The following is a 27722-nucleotide window of genomic DNA, read 5'->3' as shown; positions in this document are numbered from 1 at the left end:
AATAATCATTCTGCACCCTGTCTGAACCTTGGGCTCTCTCCCACCCACAAACATGCCAAAAATCAGAAACAGGCGGGGGCTGTCCCTGTACGGTGAAGGATAGACTACAAAAACGGAAGAGGCCATTCGCTCATCACTCCCTCCCCCCTTCTCCATCTCCATCTCCATCCCTACCCCCATCACCACTGCGCCATAACCCAGGGGTCTGAAGAAGCCTCTGAGGCTTAGCCTTGGTTTTTGGGATTTGTAGTTATTTGGGACTGTTTACGTGCTCTCTAATAGCTTCCTATGAGGGAATTCGCAGTTTTTGGTTAGTCCAGGCATGAGGGAAGGGGAAATGGAAAGAGGAGGGAGTAGCAAGCTTTAGTTGCCATGGTAACTGATGACAGCGCCTTCCCTTCGAAGCGCGCGCGTCTCCCGCGCCAAGCCACGACTGAGAGGAGGAAGGCGGGGAGCCTCCTTCACACCTTCCCCCTTTTCCAGGCCACGCTTTGCGCTCTCCCCGCAGCACATCTGGACGAACTTCGGCTTGGGGTGGGGGTGGAAGAATGACGGGTGCACGCTTTCAGAAAAGATTTCGTGAGAATAAATGGGGAGGGCGTTCCCACGCGAGGCTGGCTCTTCGAGCTGTTCTAGGAGAAAATTCTCACAGGTTGGCGACCATAGACAGCGGGGCGGGGGTGGGGGTAGGGGGTCCAGTGTCCTCGCTCCCTCCCAGACTCGACCACTTCCCTCCTTCCTCAACCCCAGGGCTAGAAGAGCCAGCGCTCCTTTCCTTCTCTCGTCTCTTCTTCCCTTCGCACTCTCCTTCTGCCTGCAATTTAACGGACTTTCCCGCCGGGGCGAGAGAGGCCGCCTTTTGCTCGCGCGCGGACCGACGTCCAGTGCATGGTCCAGTTCTTCCCTTGAGACGCCACTCCCAGCTCGCGACCCAGCTCCCAGCGCGCGATGCAGCCCCTCGTGGGAGACGCAGTCCCTCGTGGGAGACGCTGCCTCTAGCGCGAGCCCTAAGTCCAGCGCGCGGTTCAGTCCCTAGTAATACTGCCTAAGCTCGACGCAAGCCCCTAGCGCGCGATGCAACCCCCAGCTTGTGACCCGAGTCCAGCACGAGATACAGCCCCTAGCGCGCGGCCCAGCCCCGAGCACCAGCCATGGCCCCTAGCGCGAGGCCCAGGCCCAGCACGAGATGCTGCAGCTTGCGCTAGGCCAGAAGACCCGGGCGCGGGCGGAAGGCCGGGAGCGGTTTCCAGGGAACCCTTAGCGGGGAGGGAGTTGGGGGAGGGCTGGCTGAAGCCCAGGTGAGGAGGCCATCACGTCTTCCCCACGCCTCCCTCCCACCCTCACCTTCCCTTGAAGGAAAGTCTCTAGGCCATGAAGCAAGGCTGGGCCCTGCTCCTTGCGGTGTTCCTGTACTTTGCAGGAGGTAGGCCAGGACAACAACCCATCCCTCAAAGGAGGAGACCACACCTCTTACACCCCTCTGGGATCCCAGACCTCATCCACCCTGGAGTTTCTTTTGCTCATTGTTCCTCGATGGGGTTTTCTTAAAGAGCCAAGTCTTCTCTCCCCCATTTGACGAGACTGACTGAGGCACAAGAGAGGGGAATTGATTCGACCAAGGTAACACAGCCGACTAATGGCAGACCTGGGATTAGATTCCTCTGATACTAAATCCCTTACTCATACAGTACTGGGGATTAAAATATTAGTATCCCCCTCCTTCAGTGTGTTGGCTTCCTCACCTTCCCCAGATCCTAAATCTCACTAAAGAGATCTTGTTGGCTTCTTTCCTCAGGAGTAGGAGAGCAGCTTTCTGTCCCAGAAATCAAAAACTACATTTATGGCAACATAGGACACCCAGGTAATATGTGAGACCTTTCCCACTACAAGGTGCTAAGTCCCACAAAATCCAGCTCTATATTTTGATAATCTTTCTTACAGTGTTGCCTTGAAAGGGGGAGAAATTGTCCTTATTTTTTGACAGAGGGGGAAGCTGAGACTCAGTGAACTTGACAGTAACTTTCCTATCTGTGTGATAACCCAAAGTATCACAGCATGGTAGTGTGGTCCTCTTGCTAAATGTGAAACAAAGTGGTTCTTAGTAGACAGTGGCTATCATCCCAGACCTTCCTACATTCCTATTTATTACTCTAAACAAACAATGTGGATATGATGTATACTTGAACACAGAATTGTTTTGGGGTCCAACCATGAAAATCTTGCTCAGACTTCACAATTAGTTAACTCCCTTAATAAACCTCAACTCCATTGACCCATCCAGTCTGTGATACTGTAGGGCTCTGAAGTGGGCCCTGAATCTGTACAAGAAAAGTTGCATTACATGTCTTTTCTGATTAAAAAAAATTTTTTTTTTAAAGTTCAAAATCCAGAGTGTCAGAAAAGAAGGGAAGAATACTTTAATGTGAACACTGTCTAGAGCAGCAAAAGGATATCTTTATGGGAGACAGAAGGGATTTGCCAGATACTGTAAGGTCTGGGGACACATGACAGTTATCATCCCTGTTCTTAAGGAACTTACAGTGGGGGATGGGGTGGAAGAAGAATATCGCCAGCTTAGTAATTGCAAAATATATACAAAATTAATTCAAAGTAGTCAAGGTGAGGTCGTACCAAGATGGGGGAGGGGGAATCAGGCTTCCAATAGCACTAGAGCTGAGCTTTGGGGGAGCTGGGAGTTACAAGAGGAAGTGTTTTCTGGTGGGGGCGGGGATGGGGGAAGGGTGTAGCATTTGCAAAAAGGCCCAGAGTTTGGAGATAGAATGTTTTTTAAAGGGGAACAGTAAGTGGGTTAGTTTGGTTGAATTGTAGAAAGGGAAAGGAATATAAAGTTTATTTGGAAAGATAGGATGGAGATAGACTTTAGGCTTTAAATGCCAGACAGAAGAGTTTTTATTTTATCCTATGGACGATAGGGACTTGCTGTTGTTCACTGAACAGGTGAGTAATAGGATCTAACCTGTTCTTTAGGCATGTCAAGTTAGCAGATGCATGGCAGATGGGTTATAGAGGGGAGAAGCTGCATTCAAGCAGACCCATCTCGATTGGCTTAGATGTTGAAAGGAGTTCATTTTTCTTTGGAAACATTTGATTTTTAATACCAAAGCACTAATAATTTACTATAGTAATTTAAAGATAGAAAAGCACTATGTAGTTTTATGTCATTTTACTATAATACTAAATGCTATTTACCTTTTTTTTCTCCATTAGTGAAAATCTATGTAAAAATGCACCAAAATAGTCCATTTCTTGTCTGCATGGATATGGAGCTTTCTCAAACAGAAATAGTAGACCCCATATCTTTGTGGATGGGACCAAATGGAAAGCATTTAAAAGGTAAATTACTTGAGTACATCTAACCCAAGCCAGTCCATTTATTAAATGACTGCCATATCCAAGTCATCGTATCAGGCATGAGGGAAACAGAGATAAAACTAAAAACAACTTGCCTTCATCTTTAATAATGTTAGCATTTTTGAGTGCATTAGATAGAGCAATACATGGGTAGTGGGATTTTTTTGAGGGGGGAAGGCAAGGCAGTTGGGGTTAAGTGACTTGCCCAAGGTCACACAGCTAGTAAGTGGGTCAAGCATCTGAGTTCTGATTTGAACTCAGGTCCTCCTGACTCCAGGGCCAGTACTCTGCTCACTGGGCCACCTAGCTGCCCCGTGTAGATGGCTTTTTCAAGGAATTTAGCTGAAAAAGACAGAGGACACAATATTTGTCTTACCTTTTTAGGGAGGGAGGGAAAAATTTTGGAACTCAAACTTTTTCAAAAATGAATGTTCAAAATTGTCTGCTCGCTGCACCACCTAGCTGCCCCGGGTAATGGGATTTTAACCTCAGTTTCACTTGCTCTTCCTGGCCTTACCACTTGTGTGAATGTGGGCAAAATCAGGTTCCTCATCTATTAAATGAAGAGCATAGACCAAGTGACCTCTTAGGTCGCTTCCAAATCTAAATTCATAAGTCTGCGATCCTCTGTCCTTGGAGAAGTTATCTTATGTTTTGGTTGGTCGCTGCTTTCTGCAAACCCTTGGGTAGTGGGAATACTGGTTACCTACCTCTGCAGACTGTAAGGGATTGATGCTTGTAGTATTAGATATGTAAGTAACACTTTACCCTCAAAGTTTAAATCTTCTTACCAAACCTGAAATTTATCCTCGGAAAGCTCCTGGTGTGCAGGCGTTGTAAGTTTTGGTCAAAGTTTTGATGAAGGAAGAGAACAAAATGTTGACTAAAGGGGAATTTTGAATTGTCTAGGTTTACTTTATCCATGGAGTCCCCCATCACATCCCAAATTAGCTGTTCTTTTTGCAAAAATATGCTGTACATCCCTTGATTATTTGGTCACAAATTCAAAAATCCTATTCTCTCTATTATCCCAGAGAAACCCAGACATTTGCCATAGAATACCTTATAAAAACCATGTTCCATTCTTACAGTTGATAAAAAGGAATGTTTTTCGCTTTATTTCAGAGTTCTTTGTTATTGCAGAATCTGTTCATTTCCTGCTTGCTGTATATTTGACCTGGTTCTTTGTAACAAATAGTGATTATTAACTCTTATCAGGATATTTGACCTATCAGAACAGTTTCCTGTAACTGTTATTGTGTGAACCACTATGGGATGGATCATTTGTAGAGAACAGTAAATATGTGAAGCCATTCTTGTTAACCTTCATATTTTTTTCTCTAGGTTTCTTTTATATTATGTAGCTAGTGAGCAGGACCATGGGATAGTATATAAAGAGAGTTAATCTCAGAGTGAGGAAGGCCTGGATTTGAATCCAGCCTCATAAATTTACTAGCTGTGTGACTGTGGGCAAGTCACTTAACCGGTCTGTGCCTTAGTTTCCTCATCTGTAAAAAAATTTAGGGATTTGCACTTGCTAGCCTTTAAGGTCCATTCTAGCCCTAAAATATGCTCTTGGGATTCTTTTTACATTATCAGCGAAGAAACTGAAATCTAGCATGATTAAGGGACTTGTCTGGGGTGACATGGGCTATGTGGCACAGTGGATAAAGTGCTGGGCAATGATTATAACAAAAATGAAACAAGACACAACACCTGCCTTTAAGGAGCTTGTAATCTAAGGGATGGGAAGGGAATAAGATAAATAAGACATTATAAAACAACAACAAAAATATGCTATAATATGACATCGTACAGCAGAGATTTGATCCTAAAGGATGTGAAAAGGCAGAGATGATTTCAGGAAGGGTGAATCAGAGGAGGTTTCATGGAGGAGCTGGCATCTAAGCTGGTCCCCATAGGAAGGGATTTAGATAGAGAAGAAGGAAAGAGACAATTTCAGGTATGAAGAAGAATGTATGCAAAGGCCCAGGTGCAGGAAAGAACAGGATAAGATCAAGAACGTTGAATTTGCCTTTTGGTGGTGGTGAGTTTGATGCCTTTTGTTGTTGGCTTTTTTTTTTCCACTAAAGTTGCCAACGCCCAGAACTCTCCCTGTAACAGAGTGTTAATTAACATTGACCGACATAACATTTGTCTAATAACAATAATGATAGCTAGCATTTATTTAGCCCTTTAAAATATGCAAAGCACTTTACCAACACTATCTCATTTTATCCTCACAATTTTAGGAGGGAGGTGCTATTATTAGCTGAGGAAACTGAGGCAGACAAGGGCTAAGTGATTTCCCTGGGCCACACAGCTAGTGTCTGAAGCTGGATTTGAATATGGATCTTCCTAACTCCAGGTCCAGCACCCTATCCACTATGTCACCTAGCTGCAGTATTCCATAACCATAGTCACCCATCTCTGAGGGGAAGGAGATACTTCATCATCTTTTCCTTGGGACCAAGAAAGCATTTATTTTGACATCACTTTTGTTTTTGTTTAAATTATCATGGCCATTGTGTATATTGTTCTCCAAGTTACAGATCTTACCATGTTTCCTCAAATTATTCATATTTATGTCTTACAGAGTAATACAATTCCATTATATCATATACCACAGTTTGTTCAGCTGTTCTCCAATCAGTGGGTCCCATTTTGTTTCCAGTTTTTTGTTTTGTTTGGGGCTGTAAGAAAAGTACTACTATGAATATTTTTATATTTATATTTCTATATATTATATATAATATTCATATCTATAATTTATATATTATATTTGTTTATGTTTTATTTTTAAAATATATTTTATGTATTTATTATGTATAACATATATATTATATATGTAACTTAACTCCCTTGAAACATATGCCCATTAGTGGGAACATTAAGTAAAAAGGTAAAAAAAAAATTAAATGACTTTTCTTGTGTAATTTTAAAATACAAATAGTGAATGTTAGCTGTATAAACCTATGAAGATTAGATTGTGGTCCTGAATTCCAGGCAAAGGAATAGGTATATTATTCAGTAGGCAGGACATAAAAACTAAAGTTTGGGTTTTTTTTATCAGGGAGTGATGAGGAAGAGAAATAAGAGCAATACAGATTGGAAAAAATAGAGACTGGGGGCAGGGAGACAAGTTAGGAAGCTTATAGTCGTCCTTGCGAGAGGTAACGAAAGTCTAAGTCTTTGGAGTTGAAATTCATAGAGACTGTAGAGGTCAAAAGGACAGAATTTGGAAACTGATTGGCTATGGGCATGAGGAAGAAAGAAAAGTCTTGAGCTTGAGTGACTGGGAGAATTTGTGATATTAGCAGCAAGGGAGAAGTTAGAAGAAGCAGATTTCTCAAAGATTTATGGTACTCCAGAAAAGTGTAATTCCTATCTAAATTAAGTTGTTGTGGTGGTGGTGGTTCAGTTGTTTTCAGTCATGTCCAACTCTTTGTGACCCCATTTGGGGTTTTCTTGGTAAAGATACTGGAGTGGTTTGCTATTTCCTTTTCCAACTCATTTTACAGTTAAGGGAACTGAGGCTAGCAGAGTTAAATGACTTGCCCAAGGTCACGCAGCTAGTATTCTGAGGGCAGATTTGATCAAGAAGATGGGTCTTCCTGACTCCAGGCCTGGTACTGTATCCACTGTAGCACCTACCTGCCCCATCTGAATTATTGTCATAGATAAATTAAGCAGGCAGAATTAGCTTTTTTCAGGAAAAGATTCAGTATCAAAGAAATCTAAAATATAAAAACTTACGAAATAAAAATGTCCCTAGGTACAATTTCATTTAGTAAAACTGATTTTCGATACTGTATTTACATGTATCATTAAGTTTTGAATCAATTATGTGCTTAATAACTCTCAAATCTGGTCTTTTTATTTAGAGGGAAATCATATAAACCTAACTTCAGTAGGAAAACTAATGATTACAAATTTTCAAGAATCTTTGTCTGGATCTTATATATGTACTCTTACTTATAAAATCATCAGTGAAGAAACCCAAAAAGAACAAGAGCTATTTAACATATATATATTTATGGTATTTGGTAAGTATATAGAAGCATTTCAATCAGCATATGATTTGAAGCTAAGTTTGTGATTTCAATATTTAGTGGAGTCTATTAAACTATAATTATAATGTAGAGAATGGGCAGCTAGGTGGCACAGTGGATGTAGTGCTATGTTTAGAGTCAGGAAGATTCATCCTCCTGAGTGTAAATCTGTCCTTAGACACTTACTAGCTGCGTGACCCTGGGCAAATAACTTAACCTGGTTTGCCTCCATCTCCTCATCTGTAAGATGAGCTAGAAAAGGAAAAGGCAAACCACTCCAGTATCGTTGCCAAGAACACACCAGATGGGATTAAGAAGAGTCAGAGATGCTTCAAACAACAGAACAACAAAAATCTACACATTTAGGTGTATTTACCCAGTCAAAATCTTAATTTTTTTAATTAAATGTTTTTATTGCTGAAACCTTCCCTTCACATTGACTGAGTGGACAGAAAATTTGGTGCTATTAGAACAGAAAATCTGTCTCCAAAAATTTCTAAAAATGTTAAGATGTTAACCCCAGAATCTCTCCTGACTTTAGAACTCTGGAGCCAAGTCATTGCCAAGGATGGAAACATCCATTTTTCAGGTTTCCTTGTCACTGGCCTAGGCTAAGGGAAGAAAGCATTAAAGGATAAGAAAGCCTCCAAGAACTCAGGAGCTCGCCCAGGCAAACATGCACTGCCTGCCATGATCTTGCAGCCACCATTGCATTTATGGAAGGAAGAGAGATAGATAAATCATTTCCTCAATCTAGAAGTCCAAGAGGAGGAAAGTACACACCAATAAAAGGGCCCAAAAGAGGGCTAAAGAGGGAAGCCTCACTCTTAAAAGACTTAACTAGCAAGGGAGGAGGTTCGTGGACAAGAATCTATTGCCCTGCCTCATACCCCACAGTAACTAGTCGTTTTCAGTGCAAGCTTAAGCATTGAGGACCAGTCAGAAAAGAAGGTGCTTGTCACCGAAGTGTTTGGCATTGTCAAATGGCTCAGCATTGGAATCTGAGATTATTTTATCATTGGAAATGACCTTAAAGGAGGTGCTTTGCCATCTGCTTTGTCACTTGTGACCTAAGGAACATGGAATTTTCTATTTGACTTGTAACTGAAGCCTTTCATATAGGTTGTCTGCTGTATTAGAGTGTGAGCTACTTGAGATCAAGAGCTAACCGAATGCTGAGTGCAGTGCTTTGCACATAGTAAATGTTTCATTTATTCAATCAATCAGGAGTTACCATATCTTCTCAGCAAGGCATATGTCTTTCAACAAGGGACCAGAGCACATGTCCCTCAGAAAGGATCCAGAGCGCACGTCCAGCTCTGGGGGAGGTGTACCACGGAAGGAATTCCAGAGAATCAGGGATTCCTCTGATTACAACGCTCAGATCCTTTTTAGATCAACAGGCAGAAAATAACCATCATATGTCACAAGATTGAGCTGATAACTCTTCTGTTAATTCAGAAATCACTCACCCCTCCAAATATCATCGTTCATTTCCACAGCCCTATTTCAAAGGAAATAAAAGGCAACAGCAAATAGGAGTGTATAGTTTTGTTTCTTCACCACTCCATCTCCATTTCAGAACAGGCCTGCAAGTACAGAAAATAGCTAAGGAAAAAAGCTAGGAAAACTCAGTGTTATTTAATAGTCTTCTTAATAGAATTTACGTTACTTACCAATTTACCAGTTGCCAACTTACAGAAGTAACTTGTATATTTATGCTAGGTAAGCAATCATTTAAGCCAAGTGAAAAGAATATAACATCCCCCATAAGAGCCCCTCTTTGTAACAAACAGTTACACAAAACTGACCAACAAAATTTCCTCTTATGTCAGCGTATGTCATAGTCTACTGTCATGCCCCCAGCCTCTCTACTGATAGCAGGCAAGTATATTCTCTGGGACAAAGACTGGTTCTTTCTAAGTTCCAACTACAGTTGAGTGTTGTTTTCGTTTACGTTGTTATAGTCATGGTGTATTTCATTTCCCTAGTTCTGCTTTCTTTGGTCTGTATGAATTTCTATAAGGCTTCTCATGTTCCTCCGCATTCTTCATAGTCATTCCTTCTGGCACAATAATAAGAATAGTGATTTTATTACTGTGACTATTTATGGATCTTGGATGAAGGACAAGGTGGTAAAGCATTTTTTTCTGGGTTGGTTAATTTTGTTTATTTGCAACTGATATGTGTAGCAAAGAAAGTCATACTGAACATACATTATTCATATATCCATCTGCCTTAGGATACCAGGAGCCTGATTATGCGTATCAGATGACTGTACGATTTACCACAGATTCTTGTAATGGAAAAAAAAATTCTCAGTTCTTCAAATTGCTGATGAGGATCTTAGATGAAATCATCTTTGATTTGACATGCCACATTGAAGAACCATCATATAAATGTCATTTCCTTGAAATTCCAAAATATGGCCTCAAGGAAGAGCTATTTATAGCCTTTCAAGGTAGAATTTTTTAAGTATTTTATTTAATAGGTAGCATAGTCTTGATCTATAACGAATCATTAAGATAGTGGCATAATTATCATTAATAGCTATGTAATGGAATTTATTGAATCATGTCCAACTCTTCATGACACTGTTTGGGGTTTTCTTGGCAAAGATGCTGGAGATTTGCCATTTTCTTCTCCAGTTCATTTTACAGATGAGGAACTGAGGCAAACAGGGTCAAACGACCTGCCCAGGGTCTCACAGCTGGGAAGTATCTGTAGCCAGATTTGAACTCAGGAAGATGAGTCTTCCTGATTCCAAGTACAGTGCTCTATTCACTGTGCCACCTAGCTGCCTCTATGGAAGGGCATACTGCCTGCTACGTTGTGTCCTCTAAATATTATGCTTAATAACAAATTAACAAATATTGACTACCTCTGTAGTGGTTAGAGTTTTTAATCTTAAATTACTGTCATTTTTCTTGCTGGATTATTTGATTAATTTTGAATTCACTTGCTTCAAGTTTTGAAGTATTGTTACTTACACTTTGCAAGACAACCTGATTTTATAGAATATAACCTTTAGCAGTGCTGCTGATAGTCACCTATGTTACTGCACTTGTAGAATTATATCATTTTAAGTAAAAGCCCTGGTATAATGAGAAGAGGGCTGGAGGCTGGAGCTGGTGTCAGAGGGACTAATGTATGCATTCCAACACTGTTACCTACTACCTATGTGACCTTAGTCACTGAAGTCCTGAGCCTCAGTTTCTTCATATGTAAAACAAGGAGGCTGGACTACACAATCCTTTAAGGTCCCTTCCAGCACTAAATCGAAGAACTGACTTGTAAAGTCTGTTCCTTGTAATTTCTCCCATTAGCCCATAGGTGGAGTAAAAGCACAGTTACCAAAGGTTACCCAGAACTGCCTCCCTTTATTCTTAGGATGATAGGTTCATTGAACATTTTTGGAATATATGATACCTCTGTCTTTATTGAACTCGATATTTTTTTTCTCTAGTAAGACCTTTTCTACCAGAGCAGAAAGCAGCTTGCAGAAAACTTTCTGTTGACTGTGAAGAAATCACTAACAGTAAAGTTCATCAGGTGGGAATATCAGTACAAGGTAAAAAAAATGTGAAAACTTTGGTCCATTTGCATATTAAAACCAGCTAAATTTCTTTATTCATTAAGTCCATTTTGAAACTTTCTGTTTGCATAGAAGCCTCTGCTATTGTCATAGTAACATCTGAAGGACAAGTAGATTTAAAGCAGGTCCTCTTAAGATTTAAAAAAAAAAAAGCCCAAATGACAAGTATTATTATCTCTTATTCTTGGCTTTCTAAAGTAGTCCTGGGAGGTGTTTGTGGGCTATAGGGCATTCTACATAATTATTTCATTAAATAGGATACATGCATTGTATCATTTGATGAAAAGATGGTATAAAGTGCTTGGCAATTCTTATTCTACTAAACAAATAGATCAGCATTTAACATGCTATGTCTCTTTTTTCACATTTCCTAAAAGTTAAAACACCTGGAACATAGCATAGTTCTTTCTCATTATACATAATACCCTTAATTTTATTTAATTTTTCCTGAGAACAGGACAGAATTTTTATTCTTTATTCTTCAGATAGTGATGAGATACAACTTGAGCAACCATGATATTATTCTCAGAGGTTAGGGATTTGTTCAAAGCACAGAGTATATTTAAATATGAGAGCACTGAGGCTCAAAGATTACCTTACTTGTCCCTGGTCACATGTGTAGTAAGTGTCAGAGGCAAGATTCACACTTAAGTCTTCCTAATTACAAATCCAACACTTTTTTCCCAGTGCCATGTTGCTTCTTTAGCAGAGGAATGATATGATCACAGAGTACATTAGGAAGATTAGTCTGGCAGTTTGTGTGGAAGATGGATAACAAAGGGATAGATTGCAGGCAAGAAACCCACTGGGGGTCATTATATCAGTGGAGGCAAGAAGATCATAGATCATAGATTTAGAACCAGAAGGGAGATGAAGGCCTGAGCTTAACTGGAGAGGAAGAGCTAGATGCAAGGGATGAGTAAAATAAGCAGGACTTGCCAACTGATGGGATATTTGTGAGAGGGAAGAGTCAAAGATGTCTCCAAGGTTACAAATCCAGAATGCTGGCAGATCAGGGGTACCATTCATAGATATGGAGAAGTTGTAAAGAAAAGCAAGTTTAGAGAGGAAAATGGTAAGTTCAGCCTTAGACATACTGAATTCGTATGTCCTGCTAGCACCTCAAGTAGTAATTCTCTCAAAGTCAGCTGGAGATAGGGAGCTAGAGCTCTGGAGAGAGTTTGAGAAGAGAGATGTAAATTTGGGAACCATTTGACTCCCATTTGATAATAATTGACATGGAAGTAGATGAGATGAACATTAGACAGGAAAGATTATAGAGAGAGCAGACAAGAGGGTCTAAGACAAAACCTTGAAGAATACTCACAATTAAGAAGCAGAATGTTCATGAGGAACTAGCATGGGAGACAGAAGGAGCAGCCACAGAGATAAGACAAGAACAGCCAAAACAACAGTGTCACGGAAGTCTAGGGAGGAGAGGGTGTCAGGAGGAAGTAATTGATTCACAGTCTTGCAACCCACATATTAACTATCTCCCCTCTAGGGCCACTTCTTCAAAGCTAGCTCTTACCACAGTTTCTGGCACATAGTAGGTGCTTAATAAATGATTATCAACTGACTAACCTTCAAGCTCTGAATCTGTGATTCTGTGACCCTATAAAAATGGGGACAGAAAAAAAGATAAGTCATGGAAAACTCTTGATTCTAAATTTTAATTGCTACAAAAGATCCATGATTTTATGAATGAGAACATTCCCTCTTACCACTGCAGATTTCAGCCTCTCCATGTCTTCTTAGTAGACAGTTTCCTAGTGACCTAGAGTCTGGTGATAGCCTTTCTAATGTTAGCTAGGCTAGTCCTCAGACACAACCTGTTGCTGATTTTGTGCAGCAGGCCTTGCCAGTCCTTGAGTTCTTATGACATAACTCTTAAAAACCAATCATTATATCATGAGGACACATCAATATCTTTAGTGGAAGCTCAGAAGAATATATACTGATTCTGTTATTAATGTAAGACTATGGACTTTCGTTACAAAATGCCATTTCAGATGGAGGTCAGGGAAAGGAAAGGAAATGCCTTTGTCCCATTTCTGCATTCTCAAAGAAGCACAAGGGGAAAAGTGAAGGACTTCTCAAGAATTGGGTACTTTCCTACAATCTCAGAAAGGCTGTACTGCCCACTAACACCACCAATCTAGGGGCATGTCTGTTGCCTTTGCCAATTGTCTTCCCAGTTTTCCTGGTCCTTTCATATGCTAATTACCAATTGATGGCTGAAAGGGATACGTATTTTGTGGGGTACAAATATGCCCTTTATAATCAGGCCACTCCAAATCTGAAAGGGGCATGCCCTTATGCTTCATTGTGTCTATCATTGCCCCTTACATCCTGTGATTTTATCAGTCAGATTGGGAGAGGCTTAATTATTAAATAATCACCATATTCAAACTGTATTGTCAAACAATAATAACACATGTGCTAAGCTAGGCTAAAAATTTGGAGGGTAAATCTACCATGAGAAAAATACATTGAAACCCAAGTAATTATTTTATCCCTCTTACTCTTTTGTAATTCCCTTGAGAACAGTTATTTAAGGTTTTGAATTTAAGGTTTTGAATCACCCATGCCACCACGACTCTCTACTAGCATGTAATTCCAATTCAAACCAACAAATATGTACTAAGTGCCTACTACGTGCAAGTTCTAGAAATGCAAAGACAAAAGTGGAATAGTTACGGCCCTCAAGTAGCTTACATTCTATCAGAGGATTACAACATGCACTCAAATAAGGAAAATACAAGGAAAATTGAGGGATAGACCAATCACCAAGGAATCAGGAAAGACTAAGCCTTAAAGGAAGTTAAGGATTCTAGGCTCTGGGGGTGAGGAGAAAGTGCATTGTGGGCATGGAGGATATCTTATGGAGGAGTTTTGAGTTAGAAAAATAGCTCTTAGTCCAATTTTTCTGAAATGTAAGGTTGCTATTGTTTGTCCTTCATTCTGGAAGAGGGCTGTGATATCAGGAAGACGGTGCCATGACTTGCAAGTAAATTGGATTTAAGTGAAGGAGGGCTGTGCAAAGGTCACCTCACTTTCTCCTCTGGAGCCATCTGGGTCTAGTGACGATACAATTTGGGATGACTGGAGGTGGCCCCAGATGCAGTGGGAGACCAAAAAAAAAGAAAGAAAAAAAAGAAATGTAGGGTGACCAGGAAGAGGACGAGTATGAAATAAAGCTAGAATAGGTAGGTAGAAGGCAGACTGGGGAGGACCTTGAGTGCCAGCCTAAGGAATTTGCATTTTATCTTCAAGGCAGTAGGGAGCCACTGAAGGTTTTTGAGTAAGAGAGTGACATAGACCTGTACCTTAGGTAAATTATTTTGGATGTATTGAGGAGGTAAATTACAGAATAATCATCTTCAAATCATATCAAAGACATTTACAAAATAATGTCTCCTTTAAATAAAATAAATAACATGTTTTCAGCCATAAAATATTATATAAATGTGAAATTATTATAAAGGGCTTCCTTTCTGAATTTGAAATATTATTTTTACAAAAAATTTAATTTATACTGAGCTCTTCAGGAACTCCTTTATTGTATAAAAATATCACTGTTCTTTATTTTTGGGGGGTACTGTCTAGTAAAAGGGAAGCACTGGTACAAGCTTTTAATAACTGATTGCTCTTCTTTCTGGTATTTTCCAAATCTTAGGCAAGAGATCGCATAGAGGAATTCTTTGTTAAACAGACAGATATTCTAAAACGTGAATTTTACTATATACCAGATATCCGTTATGTTGACCACAGCTTTAAGGTTATACGCATTGACAGCTGTCAACCAGGCTTTGGGAAAAATGATATTCTCCACAGTGACTGTGCTAGCTGCTGCGGTAATTATAAAATTTGAATTCGTACTTTTTAATATGATGTCATCATCAGAAGAAAAGATGAATAACTTGGACTTACTGAGTTGAATATTGGATTAAGCATCTTTCTGCCATGTTGCTGTCATAACTGTCTTTAAATTTAACTGAAGGAGGCAAAAGTTCATGCTCGGGGTTCCAAATAATGATCTTACGATTATTGTTCGTTAATGAGACTCCATTTGTATTAGATAGAATCTAGGGGACTGTGCAGTGAAGAGAACTTAAAGAGTTCTATAAAGAATAAATTGAGAATAAGTTTGGTGCATCATATAAGCAGAGCACCATAAAAACATATTGTAAAAGCAGCTAGAATAAAAACTAGTAAAAAAAATCAAGTTAAAATTAGAATGTCCTTTCTATTTAATGTCACCTCATTATAGAATTTAAGGCACTATCAGAAATTGTCTGATTGACCAAATGTTCTTCAGTCTAATAGTTGCATAAACTAGGTAGGTTGTATTTACCACCAGTGTGTAAATTTACTCTGCATATTTGTTTTCTCTGTAGTGGTTTGTGATCCAAGAACATATAGTCCTGACACTGATGTAACTTGTCAAGCCTGCTTAACCATCCGCAACTATGGAGCTAAAATTTGCCCATAAACCAAAACCTAAAACTGGAAGATTGAAGACAAGAGGTGAAAACATCATTACTTGGTTTGTGTAGGGGAAGAGAAGATGTGGAAAGGGATTAAGGTCATCTGTTCATATCAGATTTCACCATAGCTACTGTTACCCTTGAATCTTTGGAAGACGCCAATTCTGAATGGTCCAAGAAATGACAGATATGCATTTTTCAGGGGCCAGATATACAAAGAAAGTCAGAATTAGGAAGTTTTTGGTTTGTACAAATAACAGTGTCCAGCTACTTCTCTCTATTTTGCTTAAAAACAAATGAAAACAGGGCAGCAGCTAGGTGGCGCAGTGAGTAGAGCACCAGCCCTGGAGTCAGGAGGACCTGAGTTCAAATTTGGCCTCAGACACTTGACACTTAACTAGCTGTGTGACCTTGGGCAAGTCACTTAACCCCAATTGCCCTGCCTTCCCCCCCCCCCAAAAAAAATGAAAAATTAAACTAAGGGACTGCACAAAGTTCAAGAAAAGTGATGATAGTATGGTGAAATTGCTATAGAAGCAATATGGTGACATATGCTTGAACTTATATTGGTAGCTGGAAATACATATTTCTATAATATGAACGAAGAGTTATTTCTTTTGTTCTTTCTAGTTTTGTTTCATTTTTTGAGATATCTAATTGTTGCAAAATCAGCTATTTTGAACTGGAATTTTTATCACTGTACTGACATTCTAAATTGTTTTTCTAATAGAAAAGCTGGGGGAGGGGTGCTTTGCCGATTGAAAGTGATAAATATGTGATGACTTTTGCTATTCAATGTTTTCCAAAAGATTTGTTGCCCCTTCCCCTTCTTATTTGGATATTAACTGCTGATTATATTCAGTAGTAGTTTTCTTATTGTTCACTACAATTCAACTACTATTATTAAGTCCCTTACTGCATGTGAGGATTGTGCCTAGGGGATTCAAAGATAAATAAAACCCAGTCCCTGCCCTGTAGGAGACTACAGTATGTGAACAGAGGAGACACACAAATAACAGTAATACTCGGCAGAATGTGGTATAGCAAAGTACTATGAGACATTTGAAGAAATCTCTCTTCCAGCTGAGAAGAACAGTCAAGACAGGTAGCATCTGAAGAGAAAAGTCCAGTCTAACCGTGATGAACAACATAAAGACATGGATGTGAAAGAGAACTGTGAATAGTGGTCAGATTTATGTAGAATGTTGCCCCCTTCCCCAGGCATATCTAGAAGGTTAGAGTTAGATTATCAAGAGCCTTGAATGCCAAGATAAAGAATTTATACTTCATTTGATAGACAATGTAGAACAAGTTTTTGAGTGGAGAAGTACTGGGATGAGAGTGGTCCATAAGGAAGATTACTCTGGCAGTGGTGTGAAGGATGGCTTGGAGTGGGAAAGCAGGTAGGAGCCTATCCCAATTGATCAGCCCTGGGGCTATAAGGGCGGGACCTAAGCTGGCGGCAGCAGCAATGGAAAAGAAGAAGCAGATACAAGAGATATTGTAGAGGCCAGTCAACAGGACTGAGCAATTGATTGACTATAAGCCAATAGACACATCAGAAATTACTCTTAAGGGGCAGCTAGGTGGCGCAGTGAGTAGAGCACTAGCCCTGGAGTCAGGAGGACCTGAGTTCAAATCCAGCCTCAGACACTTGACACTTAACTAGCTGTGTGACCTTGGGCAAGTCACTTTGACCCCAACTGCCCTGCCTTCACCCCTCAAAAAAAAATTAACAGTTTTAAATATGGATGACTAGGAAGAAGGTGGACCAGTGGCTGAAAAACTCAAGGAACTCACAATATGATGTCATGTGTGGAATGTAAAGTAAGGTAACAGGTGGAGATATCCAGTAGACAGTTAGATATATGGGAACAGGGGCTTGCAAAGAAGTTGAGACTAAAGATAAAGATTTGAAAGTCATTGATATATTGGTGATAATTGAGCCCATAGGAGAGAGTGCACAGAGTGCATGTATAGGTAGGGCCTAGATCATTTTAATGCCCATATGCATTGTTATTGACATCTTAACTCCATGAAGCTATTTAGCATTTCTTTTGCAACTTTAACTTTAGTCCTCATTTTAAACAAGTAAAAGGTTACAGTTTTAGTAAGGGAATTTGCAAATTGTTCCTGTTTTGAAGATGGTCACCATTTCCTTCATTTTTTTCAAAGTTTGTTAGCTTATTCCTGTGTCGTGATAATCGGCTACATTATCTTTTCAAAGTTACATATGGAAAATTTACAGTGTCTTCGACTCATGTGTCAGTGATAACAACTGGCTCACTTTTCACCCAGATTTACCGTAATATTATCCTGTAAAATAATCTTTGTTAAGTAGGTCACAGGCTGAACCTGCTTGAATCTAAAGTATAAATCTCATGTTTCATGGTTTTGTCCTTTAGCTGTAGGCGAAAATAAAAGATCTTGTCAAAGTGTGAAGGAGAAGATTTTTAAAAATTATTCTTTTTTATGAAAAGAAATCTTGTGCACCCTTCCCAGAATGAAACAATACAGTTCTTATTTGTGTGCTTGTACTATATCATGCAAAAGCTGAATTTAAATTAGTTAAATTTTAAGGAGCTTATATCTAGTTGCTAAATTAATAGCCATTTTGTGAGTATTTTTTGCTATTCATATTTAGGGCTTTTTCTCTTTGGTAAAATTGAATGTACACATTTGTAGGAGCATTCTCTGTATAACGCAAGGAGTTAATCTGGTCAGTATATGTTGATATCTGTATATAAGCATCTCTGAGAGTTACTAGCTATCATATACACCAATTATTTTTTTAATCAAACCTGGACTTCAGAGCATGTTTGTTCAGGTAGAATGTCATTCTCCTTTAAAATTTAAATTCTAAAGCTTATAAACTCAGCACCTCTGATGCTTATCTACTGTATAAGATACACTGAGAAATTAAGGGTAATTCTTAGATGTTTACATGAATGAGACCTTTTGGCCATTAGTACAATAGGTGGCAACAGAAAGAAACCAAGGAATTCTAAAATCATTTCTACAGTTTCAAGAACTATGAATATAACATTTGTACTGATGTAATTACCCTGGTTGACTCCTCAGGATTTATGGATTTGGCCCAGCCAAATGCCTTTTAAGTATGTTAGTGTTCTAGTCATTGGAACATGTTTTATAGCCCCCCAAAATACTGTAAGCCCCTTTAAGGCAGAGATGCTCACCTTATATAAACTTTAGATCTCCTCTAGCACCTGGCTCAGTGCTTCTGCACCATAGCAGGTTCTTAATAAACATTTATTGAATTGAATTCTCATTGAACTAATAGCTTTGAAAAAGTTTCTGCCAAGCAGTCGGGTTGTGCTGACTGACCTTAGGAAGCTTTTTTAAAACACATATCTCTTCTGTTTGGACACAGATATTTATCACTTTATTATAATTGGTATCTTTATATCAGAATGGTATCATAGAAAACCAGCCAGGAAGACCTGAGTTCAAGTCCCACCTGTGACACAGCCTGGCTGTGAAACCCTGGGCAAGTCACTTAACTATCCAGTTCGCTAGATGTAGCTCTCTAAGACAGTTAATTGCAAAGAGGGTGCTGACCTATCTTGGTAGAAAGTTTCCTCTCTTGGTAGTTCCCTCTACTAATAAAATAACAGGTCCCATCCTTATCCCCATTCCTCTTTACATCAGCAGTATAGAACATTTTCCCCCCAAAGGACCACCCCTTCCTTCAAATTAAGAGCCCTATACAGAAAAAAAAAAATTCATCTTGATTTAGCTTTTTTTAAATGAGAAATAAGAAATGCCTCCTTTCCAAAAAAACTACTTATAAAGTTGAGGGGGGGTAAATTTGAATACACATAACAAAAATGCACTGTACTTTAGTGTTGTGCCAACAATGAATGTTAAAGGAGAGAAACGGGATAAATAGAAGCATGCGGACAGGGTGAGGGAAAGTCAGTCAGGGAACAAAGAGAAATAGGGAAAAGGAAAAAAGGGAGAAAGACCAGAAAAAAAGAAAGGAGACAGGGAAGCGAGTTTCCCTGCTCAAAAGCTTTTGGTGATTTCCTGCCATCTATTGAATAGATACATCAAATGAATACATCAAAATCCTTAGGCATTCAAGGCCCTCTACCATCTGGTCCTAAGTTTCCTTTGTAACCTGATTATCTCCTACTACTTCTACAACAGGCTGAGTTGACATCCAATGTCACATCCAGCTAGAAGCTCCTAGGTTTCAAACGCTTGAACCATTCACTCCAACCAGAGAAGCCTCTTCACAGTCTCCAACACCTCTTCTCATGCTGTTCTCCCTTCTTGGAATGGTTTCTTCTTTCTGTCTGCCTGTCTGTCTGTCTGTCTATCTATCCATCTATCCATCCATCCATCCATCCTGAGTCCCAAATCAAGTCCCACGCTTTTCCTAAACCTTCCTTGACCACTACAGCCAACATAAACCCCTCCCCCTTGTAACCTTTTTTCATTGTCTCTACCACTATGATGTTTAATCTTACACATTTTAAAAATTATTTTTATTTCTGAGCTTCAAGTTCTTCCTATAAAAATTAAAGAGTTGAACAAGATAGTTCTTCCAGTCCTAATATTCTGTTTCATTTCTGTATGTCTTGAATCCTAAGACTGTCAGTCTTTGAGGAATGAATGAATATATAAAACACTGATTAAGCCTTTACTATGTGCAAAACACTGTGCTGGAAATACACATAGAAAAGTAAGATTGTATTGTAATTTTTCAGTAGGGTCCAATTCTTAGTGACCCCCATTTGGGGTTTCTTGGCAAAGATACTGGCGTAGTTTGCCATTTTTTTCTCCAGCTCATTTTCCAGATGAGGAAACTGAGGCAAACAGTGTTAAGTGACTTGCTCAGTATTACATAGCTAGTAAGTGTCTCAGTCTGGATTTGAACTCGGGAAGATGAGTCTTCCTGTTTCCAGGCCTGCTGCTCCATCCACTGCACCACCTAAGCTGCTAGAAAAGTGAGATAGTCCCTGTTTTTAACAGGACAGTTTCAGTTGTGACTCAGATGGAAAGGTCTCTTGGTTCTTAGAGTGCAGGGACAAAGTAGATGTTAGCGCATCTTCTTTGATGTCATTTCCACTGATAAAAAGAGAACAATTTCTGATGTTGAGCCATGTGACAGTGCCTTGAGGATTGAGTGGGTATCCCTTTTGTATTCCTCAACAGCACATAGCACCATACTATAACACACACCTATAGTAGAAACGTACCATACATGTTGATAATTGAGAGTATTGACCAGGAGTAAATTTTTCTCATCAAACCGTAACTTTTGGGGAATATTTATCAGTGAAATATCAATGCAGTGCCCCCCTTCCCTTGCCCCCTAAAAAGCAAGCCAATCACACTGTTAAAGGTCATCATCATTTAAAAAAACAAACAGATGTTGGGCTTTTGTTTTGTGGAACAATAAACCTGGAGGAAAATTGTGAAGTAACTTTTTACGTCTGTCTCAGTTGGCATAGCTGCAGCTTTGTGAAAGAAGGTCCTGAAGAGGCAAAGAAATCACCTCTTGTGATGTCGAAGGAAGCTGGAGCTGTGTCAGAGAAAGCTGGAGCTGTGGCAGAAAGCAGTTCAGCCAGCCTGCCCAGGGAAGGCCCATGGCGTTGCTCCCTCAAGGGGCTGGGCAAATCCCAGGAGGGCTGGGGAGGTCTCAGAAGTCTCAGGCCCCACAGCTTCCACCCATCAGAGGAGTTATATTTGAATGGATTTTTTTAAATTTTGCTGCTCCAATAGTATTTTCTGAAACCATTGAATTATTAATAATAAACTACTGAATGTATTATTCCCCATTTGCTTTGTTTTTTTTTTTTACAATTTCCACATCTGTGTGTTGCCCTTGTGTTACTGTGCTTTGGGCCCCCAGTGCCATGTCACAAGTATTCTTCGAAGCAGGGGAAAGATCTCATGGTTTTACTTGGTCCAGAGCACAAAATAGGAAGCAAATTGTGAGGGCCTGATGAATGCAGTGGATAGAGTACTGGGCCTGGAGTCAGGAAGATTCACCTTCCTAAGTTCAAATCTGGTCTCAGACAATTACTAGATGTATGACCCTGGACAAGTCATGTAACCCTGTTGGACTCAGTTTCCTCATCTATAAAATGAGCTGGAGAAGGAAATGGCAAATCACCCCAGTATCTTTGCCAAGAAAGAGTTGGGCATGACTTAAAAATGACTGAACAGCAATGAATAAGTGGAACTATTTCATTTGCTGAAGAAAAAGAAAATCTACAGTAATTAATTGCCTAGAGTACCCAGCAGTAGTTGTACACACAGTAGGTACTTGATAAATGCTTTTTGAATTATATATATGTATGTATGTATGTATTTGGAGGCAATCAGGGTTAAGTGACTTGCTCAAGGTCACATAGCTAGTAAGTGTCTGAGGCCAGGTTTAAACTCAGGTCCTACTGACTCCAGGGCTGGTGCTCTATCCACTCCACCACCAAGCTGCCCCGGATTGAATATATTTTAAATCTATTTACTTTGTCTAAATCTCCACTAGAAATGTTTTCCAGTGCTTCATTGTGTCATGTCAATGGCTCCAGGTCCTTGAAGTCCAGGTTGGAAAAGATTGAGAGCAGTCTGGATCTGGGCTGTTATCCCAGGCCCAGCCCAGCTAAGTTCAGAAAAGTTGATCATGTGGTGATAAATTTTTTTCAGCTAATTAATAAGTTTTTTTTCAACCTTAGCAACTCACGAAACTACTATATCATTGGAGGGCTGAGATTTGTGTCACTGGAAGGGATTCCCACATCTGCAATCTGAGGCTCGCCTCACTTTAAGGTCATTAAATTGATCAGGGAACTCCCTTGATCCACCCCCTTATGATATGATCCCAGGTCCATGAAGTATTAAAGTATTCTGTATAAACATAACCTGCCTTCAGGGTTGTCACTATCTGAGAAGGAAAGACCATGGACTTTCTTGTCTCTTAGCCTGGGGCGGCTCTAATCACCTTAAGGAGGCTTCTTAGGATATATTACTGTTGTATGTTAATTCCGAAGGGTTTGATCTTGGCTCATGTGGCTTTCTACTTTATGTAAACAGTTATATCATCCTCAGATCATCCTCAATTTCTTGCTTAAATATCATCGCTTGACATATAATCCATAGCCTCCGGTTATTCTCCCAGAATGTCCAGGAAAAGAAATTATCAAATGTGATCCAATGGAAACTATGTTTAGTTTGTGTATTGCAACAGAGTGCAGACCAGGGGCTTTAAAGTTGCCTCTCCATTACTTATTAACATTGATAAAATGACCCTAGAGGCAGCATAAATCTGCTGACTTGACATCTTATATATTGAATAAAAAATGAGGTGCACTGATAAGTAAAGTTTTAAGATGTAGCAGATGTATTATTTCTTGTTTTGACTAAGAACTAAGAACTTTTTCACCGTTTTTCATAATAATTTTTTCATATTTTTTCTTAGCATTTTAGGAGTTAGCAGGTAGGAACTGTGTAGTACCATGATAACTCCCCTGGCACCTAGCATAGTAGTTCGCATTTAGTAGGTGTCTAATAAATGCTTATTGAATGAATATGAATTTCAGCTGTCTCTTCTATTTGCTGATAGGTCCACTCGAATAATTTTATACAGATTTACTTTTAAAAAAAAGGAAGAAAGAAAGAAAGGAAGAAAAGAGAAGGAAAAAAATCCACAGGCCACCCAAAGCCAGCCCTTACAGTGCCTCCTAATAGTCATTGCTCACATAATCTTCTAACAGGCCTTCCTTAAGCAAAACAGCTTAACAAAAAAGGACAATTACCTGTTGTTGAAAGATTAATTGTGAAACCATCTTCTCCTTCTTCTTCTTCTCCTTCTTCTTGTTATTTAGTTATATCTGACTCCTTGTGACTCCATTTTGGATTTTTTTTTTGGCAGAGATACAAGAGTGGTTTGCCCTTTCTTTCTCCAGTTCATTTTACAGATGAGGAAACTAAGGGCAGTAAGGGTGAAGTGACTTGCCCAGGGTCACACAGCTAGTAAATGTCTGGAGCTAGATTTGAACTCAGGAAGATGAGTCTTCCTAACTCCAAGCATACACCCTATCCACGGTGCCACCTTGCCACCCAACTAGCCTTTGTCAAAAAAGAAAGAAAATATATAAAGAAAAGCAGAACTGTGGATGAACTCCACTGGTGATGGCATTGGAAATGTGAAAATGCTCCTCATCCTATTTGATGTTATTTCAGTTCATGCTTGACTTCTTTCCCTCTGTTAAAAGATCCTAAAATGTCTGGAACTTCCTGCAATGGTTCCTCTGGATGAGCTGTATTTGCATTATCATGTTTTAGATCCCAGGTGTCATGATGGCATGTACAAAGTGCACTACTCTTGGGTTTTGGACTCACATTTTAAAATTTAACTGACCCTTCCCTTATTGTTAGTGAAAAATGTGTTTTTTGTACCAGGTCACTCCCCATACACCCATTTAATCAACTCCAGTGATTCTCTATTGCCTCTAGAATCAAATAGAAAATATTTTTTTTATAGCCCTCCATAACTTTGCCCCTTCCTACCTTTCTCATCTTCTTACACATTACATCTTACCATATATACTTTGCAATCCAGTGACCCTGGCCTCCTTTTCTGTTACTCCCACAAGACATTCCATCTCCCAATTCCAGGCATTTTTACTGGCTCTCCCCCATGCCTGGAACTCTCTCTTCCTCCTCATCTGTGCCTCTGGACTTCATTCAAGTCTCAGCTAATGCCATACCTTTTGCAAGAAGCCTTTCCCAATCCTCTTAATGCTAGCACCTTCCCTCTGTTGATTATCTCCAATTTATCCTTTATATATCTTTATGATCTGTTCACATCTTGTCTCCTCCATTAAACTGTAATCTCCCTGAGAGCAGGGACTATCTTTTGCCCTGGTAACCCTAGAAGGATCTTAATAAATTCTAGTTGACTGGTTGGCTTTTTAAAGAAAATCTGCTGAATTGGGCTTTGGGTGGACACTTCTAGGGAGGAAATGACTAAGAAATAGGTAAAGATGGCAGTGAGGCTTGGACTGGAACAAATGTGAAGTATTCAATCGCATCCCTAGGGTGTCAGTTTGACCAACCTTAAAAATTAGCTAAAAGGAGACCTTCTCGAGATGGAAGAGTGAATGGGAACAGAGGAGCCCAGCTCTCATACAATGCCTCTAAAGGATGAAAAAATAATACCAGACCAAGTAATGATTTAGAAATCCAAAGAGAAGCAGCAATAATTATATTGTGCCAGTCTAATTCCATACAAAGAGACATCTAGAAGGCTGAAAGAACTGCAGAACGGTTCAGTCATAAAAACCCAGGCTAAGAGCCCAGATCACAGTGGTTTTCTAGTATACAGACCAGGGATGGATCAGGAGCCTGAAGCTAGGCACTCTGGGGAAAGGGAGCATTGACCAGAGGCAAGCCAGTGACAACTGGAGTACTCAGCTGTCAATCAGTTAAATTTACATTTCATTCAAGGAGTCTGTTACTTGGAAAAAAGCAGTGGCAGAACCCCATATAATACAGTACAGGACCAAACAAAGTCCTGTCATTTCTTCCAGAAGTACACTCGGCCTGACCCTGACACAAAGTCTCAATTCAGGAAGTAAGGCTGGAAAAAAAAGGCAAAAAACTTTCAACCACAAATATTACAGAGCCAAAGTTGCCAAGACACAAATACTGAAGAACTCAGCAGAACCTACAAGCAAAGCTCCAAACAAAACATAGCTGTGTCACACGCTCTATCAGAATTCCTGGAAGAAATTAAGGAAGAGTTTAAAAATTATGTAAATTAAATGAGAACACTAAAGGAAAGAAAGGAAAAGAAAATGAGAATTATAGAGGAAATAATTGAAAGCACAAGAAACATCTTGGTATAGGAGGTAAAGAACCTTACCCAACAACCAATTCCTTGGAAATTGAATTGAAACAGACAGAAATCAGCAGTTCCATAAAACAACAAGAAATACTAAAACAAAATAAAATAGAAGAAAGTATAAGGTTATCTGCTATCCAAAATATTAAACGGGAAAAGAGGTAAAGGACAGAGAATCTTAGAATCATTGGATTACCTGAAAATTGTGATTTAAAAAAAAAAAGCCTGGATACCATACTTCAGGAAATCATGGATGAAAACTGCCTAGAACTATTAGAACCAGAGGACAAAATGAAAATAGAAAATATCCACCCGTCATCTCCTGAAAAAAAACCCAAAATATGAATATTCCAGGAACATCATATCCAAAATTCAAGTCCTAGGTCACAGTGCATCCAGAAGGACTTCAAGTACCAAGGACACAGAGCCAGAATCACATAAGACCACTACAAATGAGAGGAATGTTTTGAAATGTTATTCCAGAAGGCAAAAGAGAAAGCCTTACAACGAAGAATACCTTGCCTTGCAAAAATGAGTCTAATCCTGCAAGAGAATAAAATGTCCTTTCAAGCATTCCGGATGAAAAGACCAGAGCTGTATAGTTACTTTGAAATACAAACATATGCGTCGAGGGAAACATAGTAAGCAAAAAACTGGGAACAAAGAAGGTGACTATCAGTTGGAAAATAGCTGTACAACATGTGATATATGAATGGGACATTACCACCACATAAGAACTGATGAAAGAGATGGTCTCAGAAAGACGTGGGAAGACTTGGACGAACTGACACAGAATAAAGTGAACAGAATCCAGTGGACAATTCAGGCCATAACAACACTGTAAAGAAAAACAACCTTGAAAGACCAAAGAACTTTGTACAATAAAATGAGGAACTGTGACTCCAAAGGAGGACAAAGCATATTTTCCCCTCCTGATGGAGAGGTGATTGGACTCAAGGCGAAGAGTATGATTTCAGAATTCCACAATTGTAGTGCTTGGGTTCTATTACTAGAACAAAACATAATGTTAGTCATAATTCTGTTGATTCGAGTTCCTTGATTTATAAAGTAACAAAAGTACATTGGAGACAAAAGTAGAAAAGGAGGTAAGGAGAAATCTGTTGTTTTGGCTAACATTGGGAATAATTTCAGAATTTCAGAATGTAATTTTAGATGTGGCCAGTGTGAGAATTTGTTTTGCTTAATCATTCACTTTTGTTACAAGAGGTTGATTTTCTTTTTCTTTTTTTCCCATGGTGGGGAGAAGTATTAGGAAATAGAGAGAAGTGATAGGGTTGCCACTTAAAAAGAAAAAGAAAAGAAAGAAAAGAGGGTCACTGAAGCATTTTTTAATGCAAAGAAGAGAACAGAAGGAAGACCATGAGAAAAGAGAAATAACTAGGGCAGCTTTGAAAATTACATATTGAACTTAAATATATGTAAAAGGAAAAACAAACTACATAATAGAGAACTTCCAGCTTCGTGTACAATCCTCTTTTTCGTTCTACTTTGCGTTTAGAAATGCCCATTTTGTTTAGTATTTGTTAAGTTCAGAATAAAAACAATTTAAAAATGGGCTAAAAACCAGAGGTAACCCAGAACCAGCCTGACTTTGGTAGAGGACACTAGAGCCAGCTCTGAAGCAGAAAAGTAGCAGGGATGGAAGCCAGGCAAGGCCATTTAAGAAAAGATTCTCTCCAGAGGAAGCGTTATAGGTGACCACGAGGCAAAGCAAGACCTAGAGAGCAGTTAGTTAAAGAAGAATGGGGCTCCTTAGACCCAGGTGGCTAAGCCAAGCATCCATGGTTAGAACAGGACTATTTGAGGATAAGGATTCCATGCCCTATATCTCAGCAGTGATGTGCTCATTGGTTTTACAGTCTTTCTCTTATTTGCTATTAAAGCTCTTTTAGGAAATCTCTCATCTGGCTTTGGTGAACCAAAGGCAACAAAGGATAAATCCATACCTAAGCTAGGAGAGTTGTGGAGTCTTAGTATCCCAGAGGCCAGGCTGGGGCTGGTCCGAACAATGGGAGAAGAGAGAAGCTGTTATCCTAATAGCTCTGGGATGTGGGCCTATTAGAGAGGAGTACCCAAAACCTCCAGGTGAGGGAGGTAGTATGCTTACGTGACCTTGGACTTTGATTTTCTTCTCCGAAGTGCATGGGGGTCAGACTTCTACAATTCCTTCCAACTTGGAATCCTATGGGGTTTTTATTTTGTTTTATTTTGTTGTTTGTGCCACACACACACACACACACACACACACACACACACACCCCTCTTCAGTAAACTCATGTGGTTTCCTATTACCTCTAGATCAAATACAAAAATCT

At 39.5% G+C, this 27722-nt stretch overlaps 1 protein-coding gene across 1 annotated transcript; it reads left to right on the top strand.

The window, feature by feature from the left end:
- The first annotated feature begins 1371 nt into the window (after nt 1-1371).
- Nucleotides 1372-21198, top strand: ZPBP2 (zona pellucida binding protein 2). The gene is made up of 9 exons (XM_036757593.1): nt 1372-1423; nt 1796-1861; nt 3229-3354; nt 7257-7418; nt 9667-9885; nt 10891-10976; nt 14699-14876; nt 15420-15549; nt 20981-21198. Exons 1-8 carry the CDS (start codon nt 1372-1374, stop codon nt 15512-15514), a joined length of 984 nt encoding a protein of 327 aa, XP_036613488.1. The 3' UTR covers nt 15515-15549; nt 20981-21198.
- Nucleotides 21199-27722: the final 6524 nt, after the last annotated feature.

This window comes from Trichosurus vulpecula, chromosome 4 (assembly GCF_011100635.1).
Source record: "Trichosurus vulpecula isolate mTriVul1 chromosome 4, mTriVul1.pri, whole genome shotgun sequence".
Classification (NCBI taxonomy): domain Eukaryota; kingdom Metazoa; phylum Chordata; class Mammalia; order Diprotodontia; family Phalangeridae; genus Trichosurus; species Trichosurus vulpecula.
This window is presented reverse-complemented; position numbering and strand designations above follow the sequence as displayed.